The sequence below is a fragment of the Cydia strobilella genome, chromosome 15 (genome assembly GCF_947568885.1).
Source record: "Cydia strobilella chromosome 15, ilCydStro3.1, whole genome shotgun sequence".
In the NCBI taxonomy this organism is placed as follows: Eukaryota; Metazoa; Arthropoda; class Insecta; order Lepidoptera; family Tortricidae; genus Cydia; species Cydia strobilella.
In genome coordinates, this window is record NC_086055.1 from 15232710 (window position 1) to 15258828 (window position 26119).

The 26119-nt window shown below is 37.3% G+C and overlaps 1 protein-coding gene and 2 long non-coding RNA genes across 3 annotated transcripts in view; 2 read left to right on the forward strand and 1 right to left on the reverse strand.

The window, feature by feature from the left end:
- LOC134747677 (uncharacterized) overlaps positions 1-26119 on the reverse strand; it is a 118429-nt gene that overhangs the window by 16626 nt on the left and 75684 nt on the right. The window lies entirely within an intron of this gene.
- LOC134747657 (uncharacterized) overlaps positions 1-26119 on the forward strand; it is a 43541-nt gene that overhangs the window by 9045 nt on the left and 8377 nt on the right. The window contains exon 2 of the mRNA XM_063682265.1: positions 25679-25778. Within this exon, the coding sequence (XP_063538335.1) occupies positions 25679-25778 (100 nt within the window). The remainder of the gene's footprint in view (positions 1-25678; positions 25779-26119) is intronic.
- LOC134747675 (uncharacterized) lies at positions 22273-24261 on the forward strand. Its single transcript, XR_010128350.1, has 2 exons — positions 22273-22358; positions 24127-24261. It is a non-coding gene; the product is annotated as an uncharacterized LOC134747675 (long non-coding RNA).

The following is a 26119-nucleotide window of genomic DNA, read 5'->3' on the forward strand; positions in this document are numbered from 1 at the left end:
TCGATAATCAAATTTTCGTGATTTTCGAGGCATGTTTTTTCCTTAGACTGTATCTATCTATTACGGAGTTATATCTATCTTTGGGCCTATTGAAATGTTTATTCGACATTAATTAAGAACTAGATTATACAGACATTTTATTTTCTTGAAGGGACTCTAAAAAATTCATAAACAGTGATTATACATTTATCACAATCGATGAAAAAACACTACTACGGGTCAGGCTTATGGAATGCGCTTTGTAATAATAAATAAAATCATTGTCCCGATAGTCGTTTCAGCGAACGGTCTCATAGCGAAGAGTCTCGACCAACACCTTGAGAGACTCTCGCTAGGTGGTTGGATCAAGGGTCAGATGCAGAAGGCGCTGATCTTGGACACGGCGCGGATAGTCCGCCGGTTCCTCTCTCTGCGGCCCTGACCACCGGCAGCTTGGGCCCTGCCCCGCTGCTGGCGGCACCCTAGGTTAGGTTTTTTATAATTTGTTTATACGTATGTTGTATTATTTTGTAAGTGTTTTTATATTTTACTTTTATATGCATATTATAAAAAACCTAACATAAGAAAAAGAATAAATGAAGAGAATAATAAAATCAAATGAATTTATTTACACACATAGGGTATCTAGTACTTGTTTATATTTATAAGAAAACATCAGCAGCTGTAAATACTAAACTTCAATAATACCTATTCTGAGGGGTATTATAATAATAACATCTGTTAGTTTTGATATTGATATGATACAACCGCTAGTGCTAATCGGTGTGCGCGAAATGCACTGGGAAGTGGGAACCGTATCATTAAGATATCTTCGTATCGTATTTGATGGTTCGCGCGATGCGAGTCGTGTCAAATAGCATTACCACGACAGCCTTAAGGATGACTCACGTTAGACCGGGCCGTGTCCGGGCCGGAGCTTCCGGCGCTTACTTTTGTATGACATGACAGGTGATCACGTGATGCCTTCCATAGTAAGTAAGTAAGTAAGTAATCATTTATTGTCAGATTGTGCATGTCAGTATACAGATGTTACAATAGTATCTTATAATAGTAAGTGTCACAATCAACCGGTTTAGGGTATACAATAGACTTATTCCTAAAATACAATAGTAATATATATATAATAGCCAGATAAATTACATTCCAAAGACAGAGTCATAGAAAACGTAGCGCCGGAAGCTCCGGCCCGGACACGGCCCGGTCTAACGTGAGTCATCCTTTATACTTGCCTTAGCAGTGTCAAACTGACTACTTTCTATACTTATATTGACCGGAATATAGACCGTGATTACCTTTTGAACTGTTTATGAGCTTTTTGTTTTGAATTGTTTGTTTGTTGTTTGTTCTAACCGTGAATCATTTAAAACTCTTACTTTCGATACATCTCTACTCCTATACTCGCGTACAAAGGGTTCCGTACCATTACGCAAAAAAACGGCAAAAAAATCACGTTTGTTGTACCGGAGCCCTACTTAAATATTTTTATACTGTTTTTAGTATTTGTTCAAAGCGGCAACAGAAACACATAATCTGTGAAAATTTCAACTGTCTAACTATCACGGTTCATGAGATACAGCCTGGTGACAGACAGACAGACAGACAGACGGACGGACAGACAGCAGTGGAGTCTTAGTAATAGGGTCCCGTTTTTACCCTTTGGGTACGGAACCTACCTACTACAGTAACGTACGGTCACGTGGCGTGGGGTAAATATATGACACGGTAAAAATAGTAATGTTTTTAACACTCATCATTCTCGTCAACTTATTTCTTCATTATTTCATTCCTATTCCATTTAAAAAGAAGCCTTATGTAGACTTCTTTTTATATGGAATAGGAATGGAACAGAAAAAGTTTATAAATGAGTGTGAAAAACTGTGTCTTATCTTTACCCGTGTCTTATGTTTACTCCACCTGACCCTAATTGTTAAATCTTAATACCACTAATAATAAATAAACTATACAATGAACACTACAATAGTAAATATACTTATCTAAGTAGAAATTTGATGATAATGCCGTGGCGCCATCATATCGTTTGTTTACTAATGCATTACTTAAAAAGTAGTTAAGAGTTAGTATTTTACTAAATAGAAAATTATTACCGTTAGCTTAGGAAGTCATTCAGCTATCGGTCGTAATAGTTAACTGTAAATATATAAGTAGCTACTTACCGACCTACTTAACCGCCTCCCCAAGGCATTATTGCAATTTTGTATTTGGAACCATCTAGTATACCTATTCCATTTTAATTCAAAATTCTATTTGAATTAAATCCTTTATAAGGGCCACAGGGACTCAGGGGGTTAAGGCGGTGTGCCGTGAGCCCTGTGCCAGATGACAACCGTTTGCATAAAACCAGCAGTAGCAGTTTTTGAAAAATCCTAGAGCTTTCTTAAATCATATTAATGCGGTTACAAAAAACATGAATAACAATCTTGAGGCCTTTCTTTCGTAACCTAACCTGAAACGCGAAACGCATCATAAAAAAATTGTTAGAGTTAGACCAAGAAAAGTCGGCAACGATTTTGATAGGTTAAGTAGGTCGGAAAGTAGCTACTTGAACCCACCCCACGGCACCTTAAAGGGACCCACTGACTATCAGTCCGCCGGACGATATAGGCCTGTCAGTTAGAACAAAAATTTGACAGTTCCGAACAACTGGCAGGCCGATATCGTCCGGCGGACTGATAGTCAGTGGGCCCCTTTAAGTAGGTAGCTACTTATATATTGACAGTTAACTATTTCAACCGATAGTTCTACCGAATGACATCCTAATCCTAAGCTAACGGTAATAAACTTCTATTTATTATGATCACTTTGCGTCATAAGACATAAGGAAAACAAAAGTTGTCTATTGTACCCGACTTTTGAGTTTGTTTTTTTCTATCCGTGTTTTGTACTTTTGATAAGTAAACTGTTTTCATAATTTCCTTAAGACACATCTGATTCAGCCAAAAATTTTTATTATCGGATTAACAATTATTATTATTCAATTAAAAGTAAAACTAAAAGTAACTAAGAATAACAACTTATAAATAAAAAAAATTAAAAAACAAAACTACTCTTAATTAAAAAAACATCTAAATAAGGCCCCCGCGGCATTGTGCCAAAGATGCTGGCAGCATTCCCTCGCTGAATGGCAATACTTATGCGCTGCGAGAGAAAGCCGCCAGCTCTCTGGTCACCGGTTGCGTAAACAGCCAAAAATTGTGCGTCACTATGCAGAAGCTAGTGATATATAATCGTGCTTTTAACATCTGAATCAACATGAGAAACTCAAGGATATTCAGATGTACCTATACCTATTTAAATTCACATTAAAGAGCGATTTAGCAAACCTTTTGTCATATTTTATGTCAATCGTGATGTTAAAAACTTTGTGCAGTTTTAGTTTTTTTGGCATTATTTCATTATTATTTTTGTTGTTTTAGTTTATTATTTTAATGTCGTCTTTTCTTATAACGAATTCGTGTCATACGCTATCAAAAAACAAAAAGTTATCTAGACTTATATTGACCGGGATATAGACCGTGATTACCTTTTGTATTATTTTTGAGCTCCCGATATTTCGACGCAGTTACATGCATCATGTTCACGGGTGACTGAAGATAGCGGGTGGGTGTCAATATAAGTCTAGTGAAACTAACCGTGAATCATTCAAAACTCAAAAAGTTATCTCTTGCTCCGAAAAGTTAATGATCTGGGGGCACGGTTGAAATTGTATGGGGAATCAGTAAAAAGCAGATTAACATAAAAGATGCCCCCAGATACGTATTTCAGGATTTTAAATCGTAAATCACCCCCAACCCTTTAAATTAGATGGAAGATTGTCATAAGCAACTTACAAAAAGAAGTGAAATCCCACTAAAAACATTTTCATGTAAAATGTTGCCAAGACGAAACCATAAGGCTCGCACTGTCAAAAAGTTATCAGATCTCATGTAGAGCCAAGCTTCTAACTCTACAAGCCCCAACTTCACAAACTAGAGTTTAGACACCTTAGTCAAAATATGTGGCTTAGCCGTTTCGTTACTACAAGAACTATTGTATGATAAAAAACCGGCCAAGTGCGAGTCGGACTCCCGCACGAAGGGTTCCGTACCATTACGGAAAAAAACAGCAAAAAAATCACGTTTGTTGTATGGGAGCCCCATTTAAATATTTATATTATTCAGTTTTTAGTATTTGTTGTTATAGCGGCAACAGAAATACATCATCTGTGAAAATTTCAACTGTCTAGCTATCACGGTTCATGAGATACAGCCTGGTGACAGACAGACAGACGGACAGACGGACGGACAGACGGACAGCGGAGTCTTAGTAATAGGGTCCCGTTTTTACCCTTTGGGTACGGAACCCTAAAAATAATGAATAGTGAATAAATTTTACCTTACGCCGATGTGACGGTAGAAACCTTACCCAATACAGCGAATATTTCCACCCATAGACATAGTATAGTATTAGTTATAGACATGAAACCGAGCGACCAGGGGTAAGAGAAAGACATATTCATGTATTGACAGGTTAATGTATGGCAGCATAATCCTTTTTTTTCTTTCACTCTTATAAATTTCGGTATTTCGCCATCGCCTCCTATGCTGCCATTACCCGACCATGAAAAAAAAACCCGGTCGGTGATAAGGACAAAGCATGGCACTATTTTCTCTTTCCTCTTATAGAAATCGCAATAAGACTATCTTTCTCTATCAAAGAGTGTCAGGCCCTTGATTTCCACCATATATGAGTCTTAGGGAGGCACTAGCAACATCTACCGTAAGAGTTATATACTTCTTAAACAAGCGTTTTTTTTTCTATAGATAGTCTTGAATCATGAACCTTTTCGGTGAGTTATTTCGTCGATCAAAAACACATCAGCGCTCATTTTGCTACAAGACACTTGAGTAAAGCACAAAATAAGTATGTATTACCATTTTTTCCTCCAGTTTTCATCTCAATTAGATATGCAACATAGTTTCATTTGATTGATTTAGATTGCTTCTAAACATCAATAGTAAAACAGAGGTATAATTTGTTTTTCTACGCAAAAAATGTCTTTTTTCATTAGTCGACCTCCAAAACCTACCGGCTGTACACACTCGTCGAGAACCTCTCGCTGAGTCTCGGACCGAATCGGACAAGGGCGAAAGACGAGTAATAACAGCGACACGAGAAGGGAGCAGTGTGTACACGCTCGTTCTCGGCCTGTTGCGAGGTTTCTCGACGAGTGTGTACAGCTGGCACAACATCTATTTGAAGTATGAGCTTTCTGTCCGGTTATTCCTTTAAATTGCGTTATCACACCAAGATCCACCAAGGTTGTGTTTATTTCTCTTTCTCTATCCTTCTCATTCCTTTTTTTTAATACCACGTCGGTGGCAAACAAGCATACGGCCCGCCTGATGGTAAGCAACTAAGCAGTCACAGTAGCCTATGGACGCCTACAACACCAGAGATATTACAATGCGCGTTGCCGACCATTTAAAAACCTGTACACTCCTTTTTTGAAGAACCCCATACTGTAATAGCCCCTCGGGAAAACCTCGGCAGGAGCTCATTTCACAGCCGAAGCGTACGCGGGAGAAAATTCCTCTTAAACCGCACAGTACGCGACCATTTAGGTTCTAGGGTGTGAGGATGAACACCCTGCCGACAACTAATCAAAACTTATGCGAGCTTATTTTGATAAAATTCTTTAGAACTTTAAATTATTTACTACTCTCTAAAGATTTCTTACATATTTAGCCAAAATACAAAAATTTACCTGGTTTACATTAATTTAATAAAACATTTTTTTTTAATTTATTTACACAAAGGGTACATGCTTACAAACAAAATTTATGCATCGCCAAACTGTAACCAGTTTGTTGGCGATTGAAGCGCTCAATAACAAAATGGAATCATGCACCTGAACAAAATAATTAACAGCTTAGACAGTAATCCTTATATATAACATAAAAACTAACATGCACAAATACCTAATAAGTAAATAAATTTTCCCAATGTTCAATTTTCTAAAAGGTATGTTTTTAGTCTCTACAAAACACTAATTAATTAAACTGGTTAGCATTTTTAGGGTTCCATACCCAAAGGGTAAAAACGGGACCCTATTACTAAGACTCCACTGTCCGTCTGTCCGTCTGTCTGTCACCAGGCTGTATCTCATGAACCGTGATAGCTAATAGACAGTTGAAATTTTCACAGATGATGTATTTCTGTTGCCGCTATAACAACAAATACTAAAAAGTACGGAACCCTCGGTGGGCGAGTCCGACTCGCACTTGGCCGGTTTTTTTATATTCACCCATTCAAAATTAGTCATTAATGTCATTATCAATAATGAAAACGCATGCCCTCAATGAATGCAAGCCTATTGCACTTAGTACATTGTACCCACGTTTTCCTTCCAGTATAAGCTGATCTCCATCTTCTTTTAAAGTTCTTTGCACTAAGGTTCTACATACAGTGGACAATTCCGTTTGGGCGCCAATTTACCCAGAACTGTTCTAATTAATGAATTGCATATGGAAAGAGCGCAAATTATATTGGATTTTTAATCGGCGGAAGACCCGATTAAATTGTGTACATACTAAGTACAATATTGTGTAGATGATTGTTGATTGCAATTGAAGATTTCATGAAATGTAACGGACAATAAATGCTTTTGACTTTTAACATAATGAACAACAAACAACACTCCGTTTGTATGGGAAGGTCAAATTCGGCCGAGCTTGCCGGGGACTTTAAAAACAAGAGCGTAACTTCGATTGTACGGAAGCGACTTTTTGGCTCAGGATTCGTGAGAAAACCTCAATTTGAGTCGAGTTAATTTTCAAACCAATGGTTTACAAGCTGAAAGGAACAGTTAAAAATGTCGAGACTATTACTATTCTTTGAATAATTCAGGTGTCGCGAACCGGTTTTATATTCCTTTTATAAAATCGCTATAAAAACATTGATTTCATTGTAATCTTGTATAAACATTGCATAGACATAGTACATACAAGTAGTTATAGACATGAAACCGAGCGACCAGGGGTAAGAGAAAGACATATTCATGTTGACAGTTTCATGTATTGCAGCATAATCCTTTTTCTCTTTCACTCTTATACATTTCGGTATTTCGCCTCCTTGCTATGATGCCATAACCATGAAAAAATGCCCGGTCGGTAAAGACAAAGCATGGCACTATTTTCTCTTTCCTCTTATAGGAATCGCAATAAGACTATCTTTCTCTATCAAAGAGTGTCAGGCCCTTGAAATATTGCAACTCTTAATTGCGTGGAATAGTCTGTAATGATTGCTACAAAGCAAAGAATTGTAAAATTAATGTCACCAGCGTGATGTTTAAGCGTTAACTCACGCTTAGATAATCAGCAAGAGTAATCGTCACGTAGAGTTAAACATGCAATTTTGTATATCATTATGTTAATATGTTGTTTTTAGGGTTCCGTACCCAAAGGGTAAAAACGGGACCCTATTACTAAGACTTCGCTGTCTGTTTGTCTGTCTGTCCGTCTGTCACCAGGCTGTATCTCATGAACCGTAATAGCTAGACAGTTGAAATTTTCACAGATGATGTATTTCTGTTGCCGCTATAACAACAAATACTAAAAAGTACGGAACCCTTCGTGCGCGAGTCCGACTCGCACTTGGCCGATTTTTTATATGTCTATTTCGGTATGTGTAAGTTATTTTAGAACTGTATTAGCTAAAACAAATTAGTAAAAAATATAGTACATTAGAGCCTAGCGGTGCGATCCATATATGGCACCCTATTTTGTATGGAAAAGTAAAAAAAAATATAAAGCTACAAATGACCTCAAGAACCTATACTAGATTTTTTTTCAATTCAAGGCCTAAAAAATTCAGGCTGGGTTAAACATCAATTTTGGATAACCATCAGGGTATATTATTATAATGTACGGAGCCATATGGCGCCATCTACTTCAACAGTCAGACTTAAAGCACCTAATTTTCTTAAAACTTACACATTTTATACTTGGCAATCTTTTCCATTTGAAATGAAACTAGATTAATGTTTACACTTTATATAATCAATCTTGGGTAATTATATTAACCTCTGTATTAAAAAAAAAGAAAAAAAAAAAAGTTTATTCAAAGATCTTACTTACAACTAAATACATATGTTCTTCTGCCAAACCACACAGTGGTTAAACGTGTTATAAAGAAAACATTTTACCTAACAATAATACTATAGCTACTACAGTAACTACCGGTTTAGTTTTAAGGGTTCCGTACCCAAAGGGTAAAAACGGGACCCTATTACTAAGACTCCGCTGTCCGTCTGTCTGTCTGTCACCAGGCTGTATCTCATGAACCGTGATAGCTAGGCAGTTGAAATTTTCACAGATGATGTATTTCTGTTGCCGCTATAACAACAAATACTAAAAAGTACGGAACCCTCGGTGCGCGAGTCCGACTCGCACTTGGCTGTTTTATTCCAAGAGCGGTGCCATTTTTTTCACGTACAAACCATCCGTGCGTGATTAAGTGTGCAAATTATTGTAAACACTTTGTATACTTAAGTCCCCGACAAGCTCGGCCGAATTTCACCTTCCCATACAAACGGAATTTCGTTCTCATTTTAAAACTACGTGTTGGATTGTAATGAAACTTTGCACATACAATGACATGAGGTATATCTAGGTCTGTAATTAGTTTACATAGCTCCAGTTTATAAAACAAACGAAATAGAGCAAAATTTTCTTTAGTGTATGTTATTTATTTCAGTTTGAAATAGAGCAAAAACAAGTTTTGTATTTAAATCGCTGTATTTTTAGGGTTTCGTACCCAAAGGGTAAAAACTAGACCCTATTACTAAGACTCCGCTGTCCGTCTGTCCGTCCGTCTGTCCGTCTGTCCGTCTGTCTGTCACCAGGCTGTATCTCATGAACCGTGATAGCTAGACAGTTGAAATTTTCACAGATGATGTATTTCTGTTGCCGCTATAACAACAAATACTAAAAACAGAATAATATAAATATTTAAATGGGGCTCCCATACAACAAACGTGATTTTCTTGCTGTTTTTTTCCTTAATGGTAAATTTATTGTATATATTTTATCTCAGACACCTAGAGACTTTTACATCTCTAAACAATTTTAGTACTTGTTTGTTGTTTGTATATTTTTTATTAGTTTTTTTCTGTAATTTGACATTTAGACTCGATACATCTCTAACAAATTATCTAATATTTTATTGATTCCATATTTGTAATTGTTTTTTGTAATTTTGGTTAATTTTATTGCTTGTAAAAATTGAAATGTAAAAGCAGTGGCCTATTTGCTGAATAAATGTTTGATGTTCAAGGACTTCAAGGTCGTATCCAAACCACATCAAAACTATAACAAATTATTAAATCTGAATTGGGCTCCTGATACTGTATGCCTGTATACGTAGTTAAATAGATGTTTGAGTATTATTACACCGAACTAACCATGGCTTCTTGGTTCTAGGAGTAAACGTGAAATTGCGCGCATCCGGGAAACACGTAATAAAGGCAAGAACCTATACCCGTCGATCTACGTGACGCAATACCACAGCTGAGATATTACTGTAGATTTATCTGTAATAAAAAAAGTAAATGCATCATTATATTAATGCCATTAGGCGTAAAAGAATAGCGTATCTGCTGAAGCGCGCGCGCCGCAGTACCAACGGCCTCCTTTTTAAAACTTTCGCGTTTATATCAGGGGGGTGTCACTGCGCAGTTTAGGTATATTTGGCCGGTGCACCGCCCGGGAAGGTGTATGGCAGTGGGCTGCCGCTCGGCTCGTACTACGATAGTCGTGACACGTGGCGCTCGCGCAAAATTGTAAATACGCAATGGCTTCGAAACCTAAATCGCGATCTAATCTGTATAAAATGTAATGTTCTGTTTACGGATATCTGAATAAACAGAAGAACAAGGAAGCAGAAAAAACATTTTTTTAAATTCCGGACTATATTGACCGACATATTTTCAAAGGAATAAGTACCTCTATGGATCCCTTATAGGGATAAGTCCGCCTTTGTACATTGTATTTTATATTTTTGTTCTTTTATTGTGTTTGTAATCTGTCTTATGTACAATAAAGTGTTTACATACATACATACATACTTCTGTGGCATACCTACTTCCGTGAGAAAATTTTATGTTTACAGAATCAACGTTTGTAATTCCTGCATATTTATCTTAAAAATAATAAATCAGTAGGTATAGGTACAAAAACTTGTGAAGTGACAACCCCGTGCCGACACTCGCAGCTCGGTCATAAAACTGCGGCGCGCAAAGAAGATTCACGGTTCGTGCGCGGTTATTAAGTTTCAATTTTGCTTGCAGGCGGCGAGTGTAGGTATAATTTTATACCTAAATCTGGCTTTTGTGAAGGAGTGAATTTTCTGCTGTGTTTATATTTGAACACATACAATCGGGTCTAACGCGACTTTATTTTGTTACCTTTATTTTGTTTTAGTCCTTATGACTTTGTCTGAACGCTTAGATTGCCGCCTCACAAAATACTGGGTAGAGGTGGTGATCCCAGGTAGCAAAGTGACGTAGCGACGTCATAATGACGTAATTATGACATCGCTGACGTCATAATGACGTATAAATGCTACCTGGGATAGGTAGGGCTATATAACCCATCTTGTCTATTGTTCCTCTCTGCTCCCAGTCATTAATGTTAATAGTTTTAAATTTTAAGTGTTTTATATAATTACTAATATAGTGTGTAAGTTTGTTTTAGTGTAGGTACTAACAAAAATATGGATCGCCGTCTGAATTAAACGAATTTTTCGCGATTTTGCCCGAAAAAAAATCTTTTAATGCAGTTATGTTTCTTTCAAAAAATAAAAGTATGTTTCCTTAAAGGGGCCTACTGACTATCAGTCCGCCGGACGATATCGGTCTGTCAGTTAGAACAAAAATTTGACAGTTCCGAACAACTGACAGGCCGATATCGTCCGGCGGACTGATAGTCAGTGGGCCCCTTTATGTAAAAGTTAAGGTTTTAAAGCACTTTCCCTCCAGGGCCGTATAATACTATTATACAGTACAGTATAATACTATTCATAAGTGCTTGTTGCTATGAATAAAACTGCTGCAGTTGTCATCCTAATTAATCACTAATATCACTATAGGTAACGTATATCCCAGCAAAAAGCAATAGCGTGTTATCTCTTGACGTCAACAGTTCTCGCTTACGATGTCATAACAAATCTTCACAGGAATCCAGGCTAACTGTAACACAACAAGTGTTGCGTAAACTTAACTAGCGGGGTTTGTGCGGTAACTTATAATCTGCGGGATTGAGAAGAATGAGGTGCACTGCTATTAGTAATACTGTTCACCTCATAATAAAAATAAATAAAATTTCTTTATTTCGGACAAACAAATGCATCCATAGAGTGTTAAAGGGGCTGCTTTTTACCTATGATTAAGGGTCGATTCAGACGGACTGCAAACCACTGCACAGTCAGGGTGCAGTTTAGATTTAGTGAATGATTTTGTATGCAGCGTTAAAAATTAGTTTACTCATATCTTTTCACTTTCTCATATCATCTAAAGATCCTTTAATATTAATATTATTTCCATCTATTCCAGCTTCTATCAGCAGAACTAATTCACTCTTACGATAATCATCATTTCCTTAGAACGGCTATCAGCAGACCAATTCAAAGTTTATAAATCGCATCTGAATTGTAGAAGGGGCTGGGACAATAGTTATTTGTTATACAAGGGTGCAAAGTTGTATTTTACCCGCGAGTGTGGATTTGAAACACGAGCAAGCGATTTTTTTATATAGTTGAATAGAATAGTCTAAATAGAATCCTGAGCCTAGCGAGTGTTTTAACACACGAGAAGTAAAATACATTTACACCCGTGTGTAACACAAATCACTCTTTTTTTAACGATAATACGATATTATAACAGAAAACTCTGGAAGTTGTGTATTTTTACGTGTCGGAGTCGGTGAGAAAATGTTTGTTGACAATATTGACATTTCTGACGCAGCGTTTTGAAATTGCATCGATTAACTTGTGCGTTTAGAATTACATAAGTATTAATAGATAAAACAACAAATGTTTCTTATGGAATTTAAGGTTTATGACTTAAAATCATTAAATAAAGCTAAATTTGGTATTTTTTTATTAAATTCTCAAACCATTTATTTAATGATAATTAATATCGAACGAACCATTATTATGCGCGTTTTACGTTTTGTTATCTACTTAAACACGCAAAAGCTACTTAAACACGCTCCATCCAAGGTCAAATTACTTTCCCCACTAGTGGATAAAATGTGTTCTTCCCCGCTTCTTTTAAACTTTTTAAAGGATAAAAGACGGCTTTCCGACCTAGTGAGGGGAAAAATTCTTTTCGTTGTCTTGTTTGTCCGCAAAAAATGTGACGAGTGGAGCTTATTGTATGGGGTGAAATTTAGTTTTTAATTTTCCTCAAGAGAATTATAATCTACAGTTAGAAAGACATGCAATAGCACTCAACTTTTTAGGGTTCCGTACCCAAAGGGTAATAAAAACGGGACCCTATTACTAAGACTCCACTGTCTGTCTGTCCGTCTGTCACCAGGCTATATCTCATGAACCGTGATAGCTAGACAGTTGAAATATTCACAGATGATGTATTTCTGTGGCCGCTATAACAACAAATACTAAAAACAAAATAAAATAAATATTAAAGTGGGGCTCCCACACAACAAACGTTATTTTTTTGCCGTTTTTTGCGTACGGAACCCTTCGTGCGCGAGTCCGACTCGCACTTGGCCGGTTATTTAAGCCAGGCAATGTTGAGCATGGTAGGCAATGTTGAGGAAGTTGACGTTGTCAGATTAAGATATTACAATTTCGAATAGGCCCCTAGGGAAAGCGTTGCACATTGCACCATCTCGGCCAGGATAAGGTAGTGGCTAAGTAGGCAGTGGTAATTGCATGATTGCGCGGCCTGTGCGATTAGCCATGTCGATTCTCACGGCTCAAGTCTTTACGGAGTCTATACTGCTCCGACTCCGTGCACGTGGTACTAGACCGCGGGCCAGGAACAGATTTCCATGACCAGTTAACGGCTATGTATGATGAACCCTCGTGAACGTCAGCTGCCGCTCCGTTAGTGGGTTGAGGAATGGCAGCAAATAATAAAGTCTATAAAAAAAATTGTCATCGCCTCCCGCTTGATACTTTGTCAGATGATAGTTTAGATGCTATTGTGAATAGGTAAACAAAATCGTCAGCCGATTGTATTGCGGTGGAAAGACCGTGTTTCGCGTTTCGATGGCTGCCATTCCTCAACCCACCAACGGAGCAGCACCTGACGTTCACGAGGGTTCATTATACATAGCCGTTAACCGCTATACGAGTTTTCGCCCGGGAGGCGATTGGTCATGGAAATCTGTTCCTGGCCCGCGGTCTATACCTACAGTCGGCACTCGGCATCAAATAAATATTGACGGCCAAATAGCCGAATATATCGTGGCAGGATAAGGCAGTGGCTAAGTATAGGTAGGCATCGATTGCATATATGACGCTGTCTGTGCGATTAGCTATGTCGATTCTCACAAAGCTAAACCATCGTATTCACTGCGGCAAACACGACCATCTTAGGCCAGTAATTGTTGACTTTGCACAATTATGCGGTCATTTCCAGATTACTGCTGATTATCCATGTCTCATTCTCACGTTGTGATGATATGTGGTTTCTGAGATTACTTGTGGTTGATATTATAATTCAAGTCTTGGAGACCCTTTACATCTCTGGATAATTTGATGATCTTTTTTATTATTATATACATTTAATCTCTGACACCTAGAGACTTTTACATCTCTAAACAATTTTAGTACTTCTGTTCTTTGTATAGTTTTTATTAGTTTTTTTTTCTTGTGTAATTTAACATTTATATTTATGTAAGTAATTATTTTTTGTAATTTTGGGTTAATTTTATTGTTTGTAAAAATTGACATGTAAAAGTGGCCCTGTGGCCTATTTGCTGAATAAATGTTTGATTGATTGATTGATTGATTACCCTAAAAAATTGAAAAAATTATTAACCCCTGAAGTTACTAATGATTTAAGTAAAAAAAAAATTACATTATCGAAGGAAGATAGAACAAGTAAGTCTTGCTATCCCTTTTAAATGTCTGAGCACAGCACTGCATGCCTCGCGAATAAAATTTCGTACCGGTATAGACATGTTCTTGAGCAATTTATACCTTAAAGGTAAACTTATAAGTCTTGATGATGAAACTAATTAGCAGGTAAACAACAATCTTCACTGACCATATATTGACCTTATGTATTTGCAATGTGTTTGCTTTGTATAATGTTTATGAAAATTGTATTGCGGATATTTAGTAAACTATTGTCCACCCCATACGGTTATGGTCCGTTTTCTCTCTTTAGTGATGTCTTTATAGGTTCAGTTCATACGTTTCCCACTAAACACTAAACAATTTGTAAACAGACCCTTATGTAACTGTCAATTCATATTGCAAAAAATTACCATCTGGTAATAGTGTTAAGGATAGTAGCAAACTATTCTCGCACTCACTTTACTAATCGGTTGCTAGAATCAAAGATAGATATAAAATTTACTATGACAGTACCGCTCTATCGTCTTTGCTAGAATGAAACAAGAGGGTCTACCTAGCCTAGCATGATTTGCGCGTTCGCGCGTGACACAATACTTAAATTCGCGCTAGATATATGAAGTCGCGCGCGAGAACGCGAGTCATGCTAGGCGATCAGAATCAACGTTGTCCCCTTCATTAGAGCAAAGACCAATATTTACTTCCACGTTATTGTCTGGCCCGGTCACACGCAATACTTCTACACACAGACGGCAAACACCACTAATGCCGCTAATTCCTACTGATATCGTAATTCTACACAGTTAACTAGCAATTTAAACCTTATTACAAAAACATACGGTACATGTATGGTCAAATGTTGCTGGTACACATATGTAATGAAGTGTAACTACTGTTGTAAACGAGCTGTTTGTAAATATTTGTAAATTTGTGCTGATTGTGAAATTTGTGAAGATTCTGAAATAAAGATCTAACGAGTTCTGAGTTAAATACAAAAATGAGGTTTACGCAAGTGAAAAAATCCGTATTTTTGAAAAAAAAACTGTAATAGATATCATATATTAAAGAAAAAGTGACGAAGCCCTCCAGGTGAAGGCCGGATTCGAACCGGCGTCTTTAGCTATCACGGCTAACGCCATGAGCCCCAAGGCCACCTCGCCTACTTAAAAAACACAAATCAAAATATTTAATAAAATAATTTGACTTGTTCCCAAACTTGTCCGTATTTTTGGTTAATAAGGTTTGCTCTCCTACCTCTACCTCTAGAGGTATAGTCATTTTAAGTATATCAGGGTCTAGGTGGTCTAGATGGTCTGCTACGATAAACGAAAATCAAAATTTCGTTATCTTATCTGCTTCTATATCGCTTTTGCAAATAGAGCGATATGTTTTTGCAGATCCCCATACTGTGATAAGCACATGAGTAATGCTATGCTGCTACACTGTATTTTACCCGCCATTGCTTGTTTGCTTTATTCTTATCAAGACCTTGAGATGCACGGCGTATAATTACTGTTCATAATTATAAAGTAAATCACCCATCATTTCACTGCCCTAATAGGCAGTCTTATCGGATGACACTGTAATCCATACTTCCATACTAATATTATAAATGCGAAAGTGTGTCTGTCTGTAGTTACCTCTTCACGCTTAAACCGCTGAACCGATTTAGTTGAAATTTGGTATAGAGATAGTATAAGTCCCGGGGAAGGACATAGGGTAGTTTTTAAGTTATAATCCTCTAAGGGGATGAAAAAGGGGGTGGAAGTTTGTATGGGGAATCGATAAAAAGCAGATTGGATGAAAAATAAGCTAGCTACCCAAATTACTAACTCCACGCAGACGAAGTCGCGGGCAAAAGCTAGTATTCAATATTCTCTTCGGTCTGATGATTCCGTGCAAAAGTGCATTTACATAAATGTTTTAACACGACTAATAAAACTTTTTCAATTTATATATGTAATTATTTTTTATCGTTGACCTTACATATATTTGCAATATGATCGGTCATGATGGATTTTGGATTATGTAGGTACACAAACACATTTCGTTAGAAGCATGTACACAGCATCAATAGCGATAGCGTATTTAATAAATAGCTTAACAAAAAAAGATACTCATGTATATTTTTGTCAAGCTAGGTTTTAAAGATATTTCCCATTTTTAGGGTTCCGTACCCAAAGGGTAAAAACGGGACCCTATTACTAAGACTCCTCAGTCCATCTGTCTGTCTGTCCGTCTGCCTGTCTGTCTATCTGTCTGTCAACAGGCTGTATCTCCGCACTTGTTCGGTTTTTAAAATAACCCCGCTTTCGAAGTTACCCCAATGTACAATATGACTAAGGTTTGTACAGTATGAATCTTCTCAAATGATTTTTACGTCTCAGACCCTAATCTGTTAAACAAAAGCCATTGTTTCTTCACTGCGAGCGGTCGGCCATTGTGTGCCATTGTGTTTGAAACGATTTACCTACTGTATTACCTCCCTGGGAACGTTAAAATGTACTCGCACTATGACGTCATTCGACTTTCACGGCGTTAACCCGATGAAAACATGTTGTTTTTTCCTGACTCATAAGAAAAATATTTTGTGCAAAGGTTAAAAGCAGAACAAAGGACGCCTGCACTTTTGCTAGTTGTACTAACTAGAATAGAATAGAATAGAAATCATTTATTCAGACAACACATCAATACAACACATATAGGTATATAGCAAATACAAGACAAAGATAAACAAAACTGTAGAAATAGAGATGTGAAGCCGAAATGGTCTCCACTCAGCAATGCAGCTGGCACGACTAGCGTGGTCAACGGCGCTGGTTTTCTGTGGAGCCAGCGGAGTGTGCGGGACAGCATAGTGCGGGACGGGACACGTTGTGGACGACGTGACATAATAATATTGAGTACTACTAATATAAATATATACATCGAAACTACACTGAATTATTATTACTATAGAGACGACATACCAAACAATGAAATTATCGCAATCACAACCACGCGACCAAAACATCGAGTGCCGTAAAATTCATGGCGCTTACGCGTTTAGGTCGCCTTTAACTTATTTTTATCGATTTAACTAAATACGGCAGACATACGCCTGGCATCTTCAATTTAAATCCAACAAGTGATGAAGGGTTATATGGCTTCACTACACGATGGCTCAGCGCTGAACCAGCCAGATACCCATGCGATACTTGCGATAGTTGAGAGAGGGCCAGAGGCCCATTCCACTATCGAATGGGCCACGTGTAGATGGCCCACTACCTTGATGTACGGACGAAAAACCGACACCGTGGCCATCCCGCCATAAGCCCTATCTTAGCGGGCCAGTATAATGGTCCATCGTGTAGAGGAGCCATTAAACAACTTTTTATTACCTATAAACTCCCAAATTAGGAGTTATGTGTATTTAACAAACGAAAATAGATTTAGTGATGGATTACTTGCCACGGAGAAAGTGAAATTGTGAGCAAATGGGCTGTTTAAATAAATGATGGGCGGCAGAGTTCACGAGTGAGTTATATTATATTATTAAGTATTGCTATTGAACCCCTATACTGCACAAGCAGTTGGAAATTGGACGTTGTTGCGTGAATATACGGCAGAAAATTGAATGAGTTGTCCAATGGCTGTTACGGCTTTTATATACGAGTAGTTAACGTGGCCAATCAATATTTATTTGGTTAGTGGTGGTTGGTGGTTTATATAATATTTTTGTGATAAAAGTTTCTTTCTATTTGATTGATGAATGTGATACGCGTAGGTATTAACCTTTCATATGTGTGTGGTCGTCAAAAATCGTGAGTTCAATCAAACTCCGGTTGTACTGTATAGAGTAGGAAAATCATTCTCGAAAAAAAATTAAAAAGATCCTACAAATGTGGGCTACCCCGTTTAATTTCGCCGCTAGGGGCGCTAGTGTAGATGGAGGTCTTTCAAAATGTCAAATGCATAGAAGTTTTGGAGGTTTGAAGCTTTTTTATCGGGAATTTTCACTCCTTATATTCATAATTGTGGTAAATCTTTGTCCATCCTTGATTAATCATGGTAAACAATAGATATATTATTATTTATTATTTTAAACTTTATTGCACAATATAACAAATAAAGTACAAATGGCGGACTTAATGCCTAAAGGCATTCTCTACCAGTCAACCACCAGGCTAAACAGAAACAGTGATAGGTGCAGGCATTGAACAAAAAACAGCAGAATAGGTAACTTAAAACAAAAAAATATAGCGATAAATAATACACACTACCGAAAATAAACTTACATATACATACTATAATTAAATAAACTTACATATATATTACTTTATTTTATGTACCCAGTGCAAATAATACTATGCCTACGATGGACAACTAACCAGTGAGCTTGTCGAAAAAATGCTTGCGTAACATGCGCTTAAACGAGAGCTTGGTTGGAGCCTGTCTGATGTTGAGTGGGAGATCATTCCAAAGCCGGATCGCGTGAAGGGTATAGGAGTTAGAGACAAAACCGGTGCGATGAGAAGGAACAGTAAGCTTGAGACTACGGGACTCACGAAGGGTGCAACCTGATCGGGCGGTTATAAAATTAAATTTCGAACTAAGATAGCCGGGCGCATTCCGATCAAATAAAATAGAATATAGTGTGTGTGTGTGTGTGGGAGCCCCACTTAAATATTTATTTTATTCTGTTTTTAGTATTTGTGATTATAGCGGCACCAGAAATACATCATCTGTGAAAATTTCAACTGTCTAGTTATCACGGTTCATGGGATACATCAGCCTGGTGACAGACAGACAGACAGTGGAGTCTTAGTATAATAGGGTCCCGTTTTTACCCTTACCTTTTAAAAATCATTCTAGAAAAAAAACAAAGATGCCTACAAATTGAGTCAGTATCCTTATCGTACACAGACTGTGAGGTTAAAGATCGGGTGACGGTACGTTTATAAAATAAAATGTAACTGTATTCCGTAAATCATCAATATAACTTGAACATGTGTTAAACATTACCACGTCTGCTATAAGCAAATTGAGATGATTAATGGCGTTATTTATACATATGTAGACGCGTTACTGGCCTGAATTTTGAACGACTTTCTGGACACGTAAATCGCCCAGCGATAAGGAATTCACGGCACGGCCGGTTGTGTACTTGAGTGAGAGATATTTTGTTTTACCCGCCGATAACTCTTATTGTAATTAGGTAATCTCACTTTTAACTTTATATAATTTTTATTTTTCCTATGTACCACAACAATGTTTAAATGTAAAATGTATCCACGAATGCAGTGTCGATACAAACCCGATAGGGTTTCACAGCACTTTTCTGTCTGATGTAATGTAAGATTTTAATATAGAATAAATAATAATAATAATTAGCTATGAATCGTTTATCTGCCATTTTGACTTATGTCTTGTGTTGTGTTTTGTGTTTTGTCTGTGTTATGTTGTTGTGTGTTGTGTAAGAAAGGGATAAGTAAAATATTATTTAACTAAATCAGGCCCGTAAAGTTTTATGAATAAGGGGGATCTTTGAAGTTTGTATTAAGAGGGGACTCCCGCAAAATTGTAGTTTTTATTCTGTTTTTTTGCATGTATTTGTAATTATTAAGTTATTTTTATTACCATGGTTCTAGATTGAAAGCTTCACATTCTCAAACGAGTAATATCAAGAGAACTTGTCTATCTAATTCAGAATAAATTACCTGCAGCAAAAAAGTTCCGGACCTTAAACGTTACGTAAAAAATTACAAATTTTGTCCATGTTCGCTAGCACCATAGATAAAACTGCAAGTTCATATTAAACATAAGAAAAATAAAAAATAAACATAACGATGGGTCTTCTTTGGCGCAGGTACCTTAATATCTCTGTATATATGTATATAAATCCAAACTTGTTCGCCCTTTATCCTGAATGCGCTCTCAGCGCCCGAGTGTTATTTACAGTGATGCCAGAGCACTGAAAACTAAAATACGACTCCGATCTAAAAAAGGTACGATTTTACCAAAAGAAGTACAATTTCATTTTTCGTTCCAAAAAAACAATATAAACAGAAGGATTTTTAGAAACGAGTGATTTTTTTAAACTGATAATCTACGAAAACTACATTACGTAAAATAGTAAGGTATAAAAATACCAAAACAAACAAGTCACAAATTTTTACGCAATAAAATGGTACTTTTTTGGTCTGTCACTATTATTTCTACGCCATTTTGGCATATTTTTGAACCACTCATACGAAAAGTACGTAAAATCGTACTAAAATGTACGGTTTAGCCAAAAAGTACGATTTTAGTACGGTTTTGGGCGGGGTACGTTTTAAGTACGCACGCTGTTCAAAAAGTACGTAAAATCGTACTAAAAGGTACGATCTGGCAACACTGGTGATTTATTTGCTGGCAGGTGGAGCGAAGTGCGAAATGAGTTGTGGTATTTTCTATAAAAAGGGACCTTATTGTCGATGGCGCTTACGCCATTATTAACGATGCTCCGATATAAATAAAATGCTGCGCGAAGCCGTGCGGCGTAAGCGCCATCGACAATAAGGTCCCTTTTAATAGAAAATGCCTCAATTGTTGAGGTTCTGTGAGAGGATGGATGCACGTCCTTTAAAAGTTTGAATGTGCTTGTTATATCTTAGTGTGGTAAATGTACATAATAATTATTACTCGTATTAGTTCACCTATTATTGTTTTTAATTTGTTTGTGACTATAGTGACTATAGGTATATCATACTGTTATGCTGTACAACTATTTTGAAATAATAATAAAAAATAAAATAAAGTATTCAGTAAATCCTTAGCGAAATATGAGCCATTGTGAGTAAATCTTTAAACATTTACGACAAAGTGTTGCAACTGCAATTTCACACGACACATGACATCTGGCGTTATTATCACACGTGCATTATTTCAACAAATTGGCCAACAGGTGCTGACTTATCAAAAATAATTATCTTTGACTATTTATTGCACACAAATCTAAAAACAACTTAAGGCCCAATAAGTTCTTGTTTTTTTCTCACTCTCACTGAGCGTAAGCGTGAACGAGATGGAAGTGCGTGCACGGAAGCGTGGATAACATGTTTTTAGGGTTCCGTACCCAAAGGGTAAAAACGGTATTACTAAGAATCCACTGTCCGTCTGTCTGTCTGTCTGTCACCAGGCTGTATCTCATGAACCGTGATAGCTAGACAGCTGAAATTTTCACAGATGATGTATTTCTGTTGCCGCTATGACAACAAATACTAAAAAGTACGGAACTCTCGGTGCGCGAGTCCGACTCGCACTTGGCCGGTTTTTTAAACAAAATAAGAGCCTTGTATCTTCACACTTTCTCCGCGTAAACTACTGCTGCCTACTAGTGCAATAACCATCTAATTCTACAAACTCATCAGGTCTTTACCATTTACCTCAGAACAGCAATCATGTATATTTCTTGTGGTTTTTGCGGTGCCTATTACATAGTCTTATTTACTTTAGTATGATTGACAGCTTTGTTAAGGGGCCCATCCATTACCAGTCCGACGGACGATATCAGCCTGTCAGTTAGAACAAAAATTTGACAGTTCCAAACAACTGACAGGCCGATATCGTACGGCGAACTGGTAATGGGTGGGCCCCTTTAGGCTGACTTGACCTTGTAAATTAATTTGATTTATAATTTATTCAAAATAATGAAATGCAGCGGTATTCTGTTTTTAAAATATGTTAAGGTTTTGATATTGACAATCAAGTGGGGTAACTAGGGACAGGAGTGGTAACATAAGACAAAGAAAACATTCCCCAAATACATGAAAGTGGTTGATAGCAGTGTACTGTGTACAATCGTTGAATAAGAATTTACCAGTCTTAGCGCCACTTGCACCATTCCACTAACCCGGGGTTAACCGGTTAAACCTGGAGTTACCATGGTTACCTACCAGTACAATTTGAGACTGGGTTAACGGTTTTTCCGCTTAACCCCGGGTTAGTAGGATGGTGCAAGTGGCGCTTAGGGTAAATTTTTCAACTAGCTAGATTAGAACAAATTAAAAGAAAAAAACTGTCCCCAGTTATCGCACTTGAAAGTGTGTGCGGGAAATACACTGTGATTCTTGTTATTTGACATCTGGCTTGTATTTATTGGTGTGACCAAGATGCATTAAGAGTCGTATCAAAATCAACCAAAACCGCAGCCAAATAACACTAGACCCCACTCATAGTGTTGTGTTCCTGCCGGTGAGTAAGGTTGCCAGAGCTCAACGAGGGTGCGGAGTGTTAGGGTCGACAACGCGCATGTAACCTCTGGAGTTGTAGGCGTACATAGGCTACGAAGGCTGCTTAACATCAGGCGGGAAGTATGCTTGTTTGCCACCGACGTAGTATTAAAAAAAATAGGCAGCCAAGACGCCAAAATCTGAATACCGCGAACAATTTTTTTTAGCACGATCGTAAAATCGATGATTTTCTTAGATAGAGATTTTTGCAATGTAGATGAAGTAAACTAATGATAATTCCGTAATAAATTCATGAACCGGTTCTGATACTATAGTTATATTAGCTTTTTCCCGCGACTGCGTCTGCTTGGAATTAGTGACAGCAGCTAAAGTAAGTATAGCGCCTGGATAAAGTCTAATGGCAATCATTGAATTTGAGCACAAGTTTAATTGCTTACATCAATTAACAGGCAACTCATTAATTATCTCAATTCCACCCTGTCACCTTCTCTAGGGATGATTTCCGACATTAAATCATTTTACGGTTTAGACTCACTTGTTTTAGTCACTCGCGCGACATGTTTCGGAGAGCCTAGGTCTCCTTTCTCAAGCACTAATAGTGCGAGCAGCGTTCACGACGACCGTGTATTGCGTACTATTAGTGCTTGAGAAAGGAGACCTCCGACGAGGCTCTCCGAAACATGTCGCGCGAGTGACTAAAACAAGTGAGTAGTTTACGGTTTAGTAAAATGATTTAATGTTAGTATGTCTCACAACAGTTTAAATTCGATGATTTCCGACATGTAAACTATCCTATGTCCTTCCCCGGGACTCAAACTATCTATATCTTTATGCTAAATTTCAACTAAATCGGTTCAGCGGTTTAAGCGTGAAGAAGTAACACAGAGGCAGACAGAGAGACTTTCGCAATTCGCATTTATAATATTAAGTATGGATTCATCATTGGCCTTTGCGTCTATTGCAGACGATTTATGGTCTAAAACCGGAGAGACATCTTTTTTTGTGGCTAACTAATAGTTATATGTTATATTATACATGACGTAACTTGGTAGGTAGAGCTTAGGTTGTTTATGAAAAACGCGTACATTTTAGTTAAGGGTATTTTTTACTTTAATATTCGAAAGGGGGGTTAAATTTTCAATCAATATCATTTATTTGCAAGAATACTTAAGCGACACTTCCGAAACTGCAACGCTTACGAGCTTACTAGTGTTTCTAGTTTAGTAGATATTTGAGATTATCAAAATTACCTCGCTGTCGAAGTTACCTCAAAGCATTTATTTAGGCTAAAAACAAAATAAGAAAAAGTTGTTCCTCTACATGTAATATTGCTATGCCCTCACAGGGTCCATGTGGTACTACGCAGACTTTGTAATACCTATAATACCATGGTTGCAATAAATAAATATGAAATGAAATGAAGTATTTTAGTACTTACTCAACTTTGTAAGTTGAGGCCAAGGTTCATGTCTCTCTTGCACTGTTTACACAAACACAATACACTTATATACCACCTCAGCCTCAGTTAAATACGTAAGTCTCCGGGAAGCTCGGCTGAATTTCACCTTCCCATATATTATATACAAACGGAGTTTCGTTGTAATTTTAAAACTACGTGCTAGACCCGGGTATGTCCTTAAACTACGTCCAAAAGAGAGGTATGGGCACTGTGAATGACATCTCGCTTTGTGTGGTAGAGCACAGGACCTCCACCTTACAGAAAACCGCAGCCAAATAACACTAGACCCTACTAATAGTGTTGTGTTCCTGCCGGTGAGTAAGGTTGCCAGAGCTCGAGGGAGAGGAGTGTTAGGGTCGCCAACGCGCATGTAACTCCTCTGGAGTTGCAGGCGTACATAGGCTATGGAGACTGCTTAACATCAGGCGGGCCGTTTGCTTGTTTGCCACCGACGTAGTATAAAAAAAATAGATTGTAATGAAACTTTGCACATAGGTATATCTAGTTCTGTGATTAGTTTATATAGCTCTAGAGTAAAAACTAATTTTGTATGAAAAACTTAAAGTCGCTGTATTTTTAATTACTATGGTATCTGAAGCTACATAAACTAATTACAGACCTAGATATACCTTATCCCATTGTAAGTACAAAGTTTCAGAGCAATCTAGCTAGTCGTTTTAAAATGAAAGCGTAACTACGTTTGTATGGAGAGCCGAGCTTGCCGGAGACTTAACCATTCATTCATTTCATTTCATTTATTTATTTCTATAACAATATGATATTGTGTTAGAAAAATCTTACAAACTATGTATTAGCACATAAATAATAGCGGGACATGTCAAGAAATAAAATTCCAAAAATACAATTCAAACAAAAAACAAAAAAAAGTACAGATGAAGTAGGTAATAAAAATGTCATCATTCATGTGTAACAAAAGTTACATAAGATAATTTTGTAAAAACAGTTTAATTTGCAAATATCTCGTCGATGCTGTAAAAGCACCCCCTCAATAAAAATATCTTCAAGTGCTTACTAAATATTTTATAATCTGTAATATCCTTTAGATTTGCAGGTAGTTGGTTAAAAATTCGAATGGCTTGGTATCTTACACTATGCCTTGCTACTTGTTGTTTAGGACAGAAGAAGTGCTTTATGTTTTTTGTAACCTTTGGTATGCTTAGGATTAGGAGCAGATCTGCTCCATATACATTCAACTTTAAACATGAAGTAGTCTAGATTGCTATTTAAATAGCAATTTTTTGACAGGAGCATACGAAAGGTTAATTTGAACAACAAATCACTGGAAATTAATTAGTGATAACCATTTTTCACAACTGACAGTGACAACTTATTTCGCTCTTTAGTTGACAACAGACCACGTCTATAATATCATTAATATTTTATCAAACAAATTCTGATTTCAATTTACGATTCTGTCTGCCTGCGCCCCTGGCCAGCACTATCTACGGTGTTCCGTGGGTACCACTTGGTAACCATTTTGGCCCACTTTTCCGGGCGCATGCGGCAGACATGTCTATCGAGACATCAACAACTCTAGTCCCGGGGCGTAGTTCGGTGTCTCTGACTTATGGATGGTATAGAAAGGATGCCAATCTCTTATGGCAGTATTGTTGCAAAAGTGACCGCTTTCAGCTTTAAATAATAGTTCCTAATCTCTCCGGTGGCGCTAGTTAGGCTCTGGGACATGAGTATAACATGAACACGCAACAAATAACCCGACCAAATTACGTAGGTTGTTTTTGGTAGTATTTCGGTGTATGGTGGCGCCGCCTAATTACTGTTTTTTGATGGACACTTTTCATACATAGAGATTTGGCTCCTTTATATAGTCTCCATGCTCTGACTGAAGAAATTAAAAGTATTTTTTTTTAATTTTCAGACAAAAGGTGGTCGAGTCGATAGAGATCCCAATCCTCACAAGATGCTGCTTCTGTTTTCCACTACGGAAAGGACTTATTGCCTTCGCGTATGGAAACCTGGTAAGTCATTTACAGTTATATCATTGTTTATGAGCATCACTTCAGCTCCGTATGATTGATGGTTTATTTTTCTTACATGCATCACTTAAAGACTACTCACGCTAGACCGGTCCGGGTCTGGGCCGAGGCGTCCGAGACTTCGTTTCCTATAAACAGCCTAGATGATCACGTGATCGTAAACGTTTTTTCATTCAGATAAGGTTATTGTTTGTTGGCTTATAAAATAAATAATTATTGTTTATTAAATATTTCGTATTTGCCTGTTAAACATCTATGGTACCATGCCTTTAGCACATGATAGTCACAAACTAGCTTTAAACAAGTCTATCGGCCTAATTCTA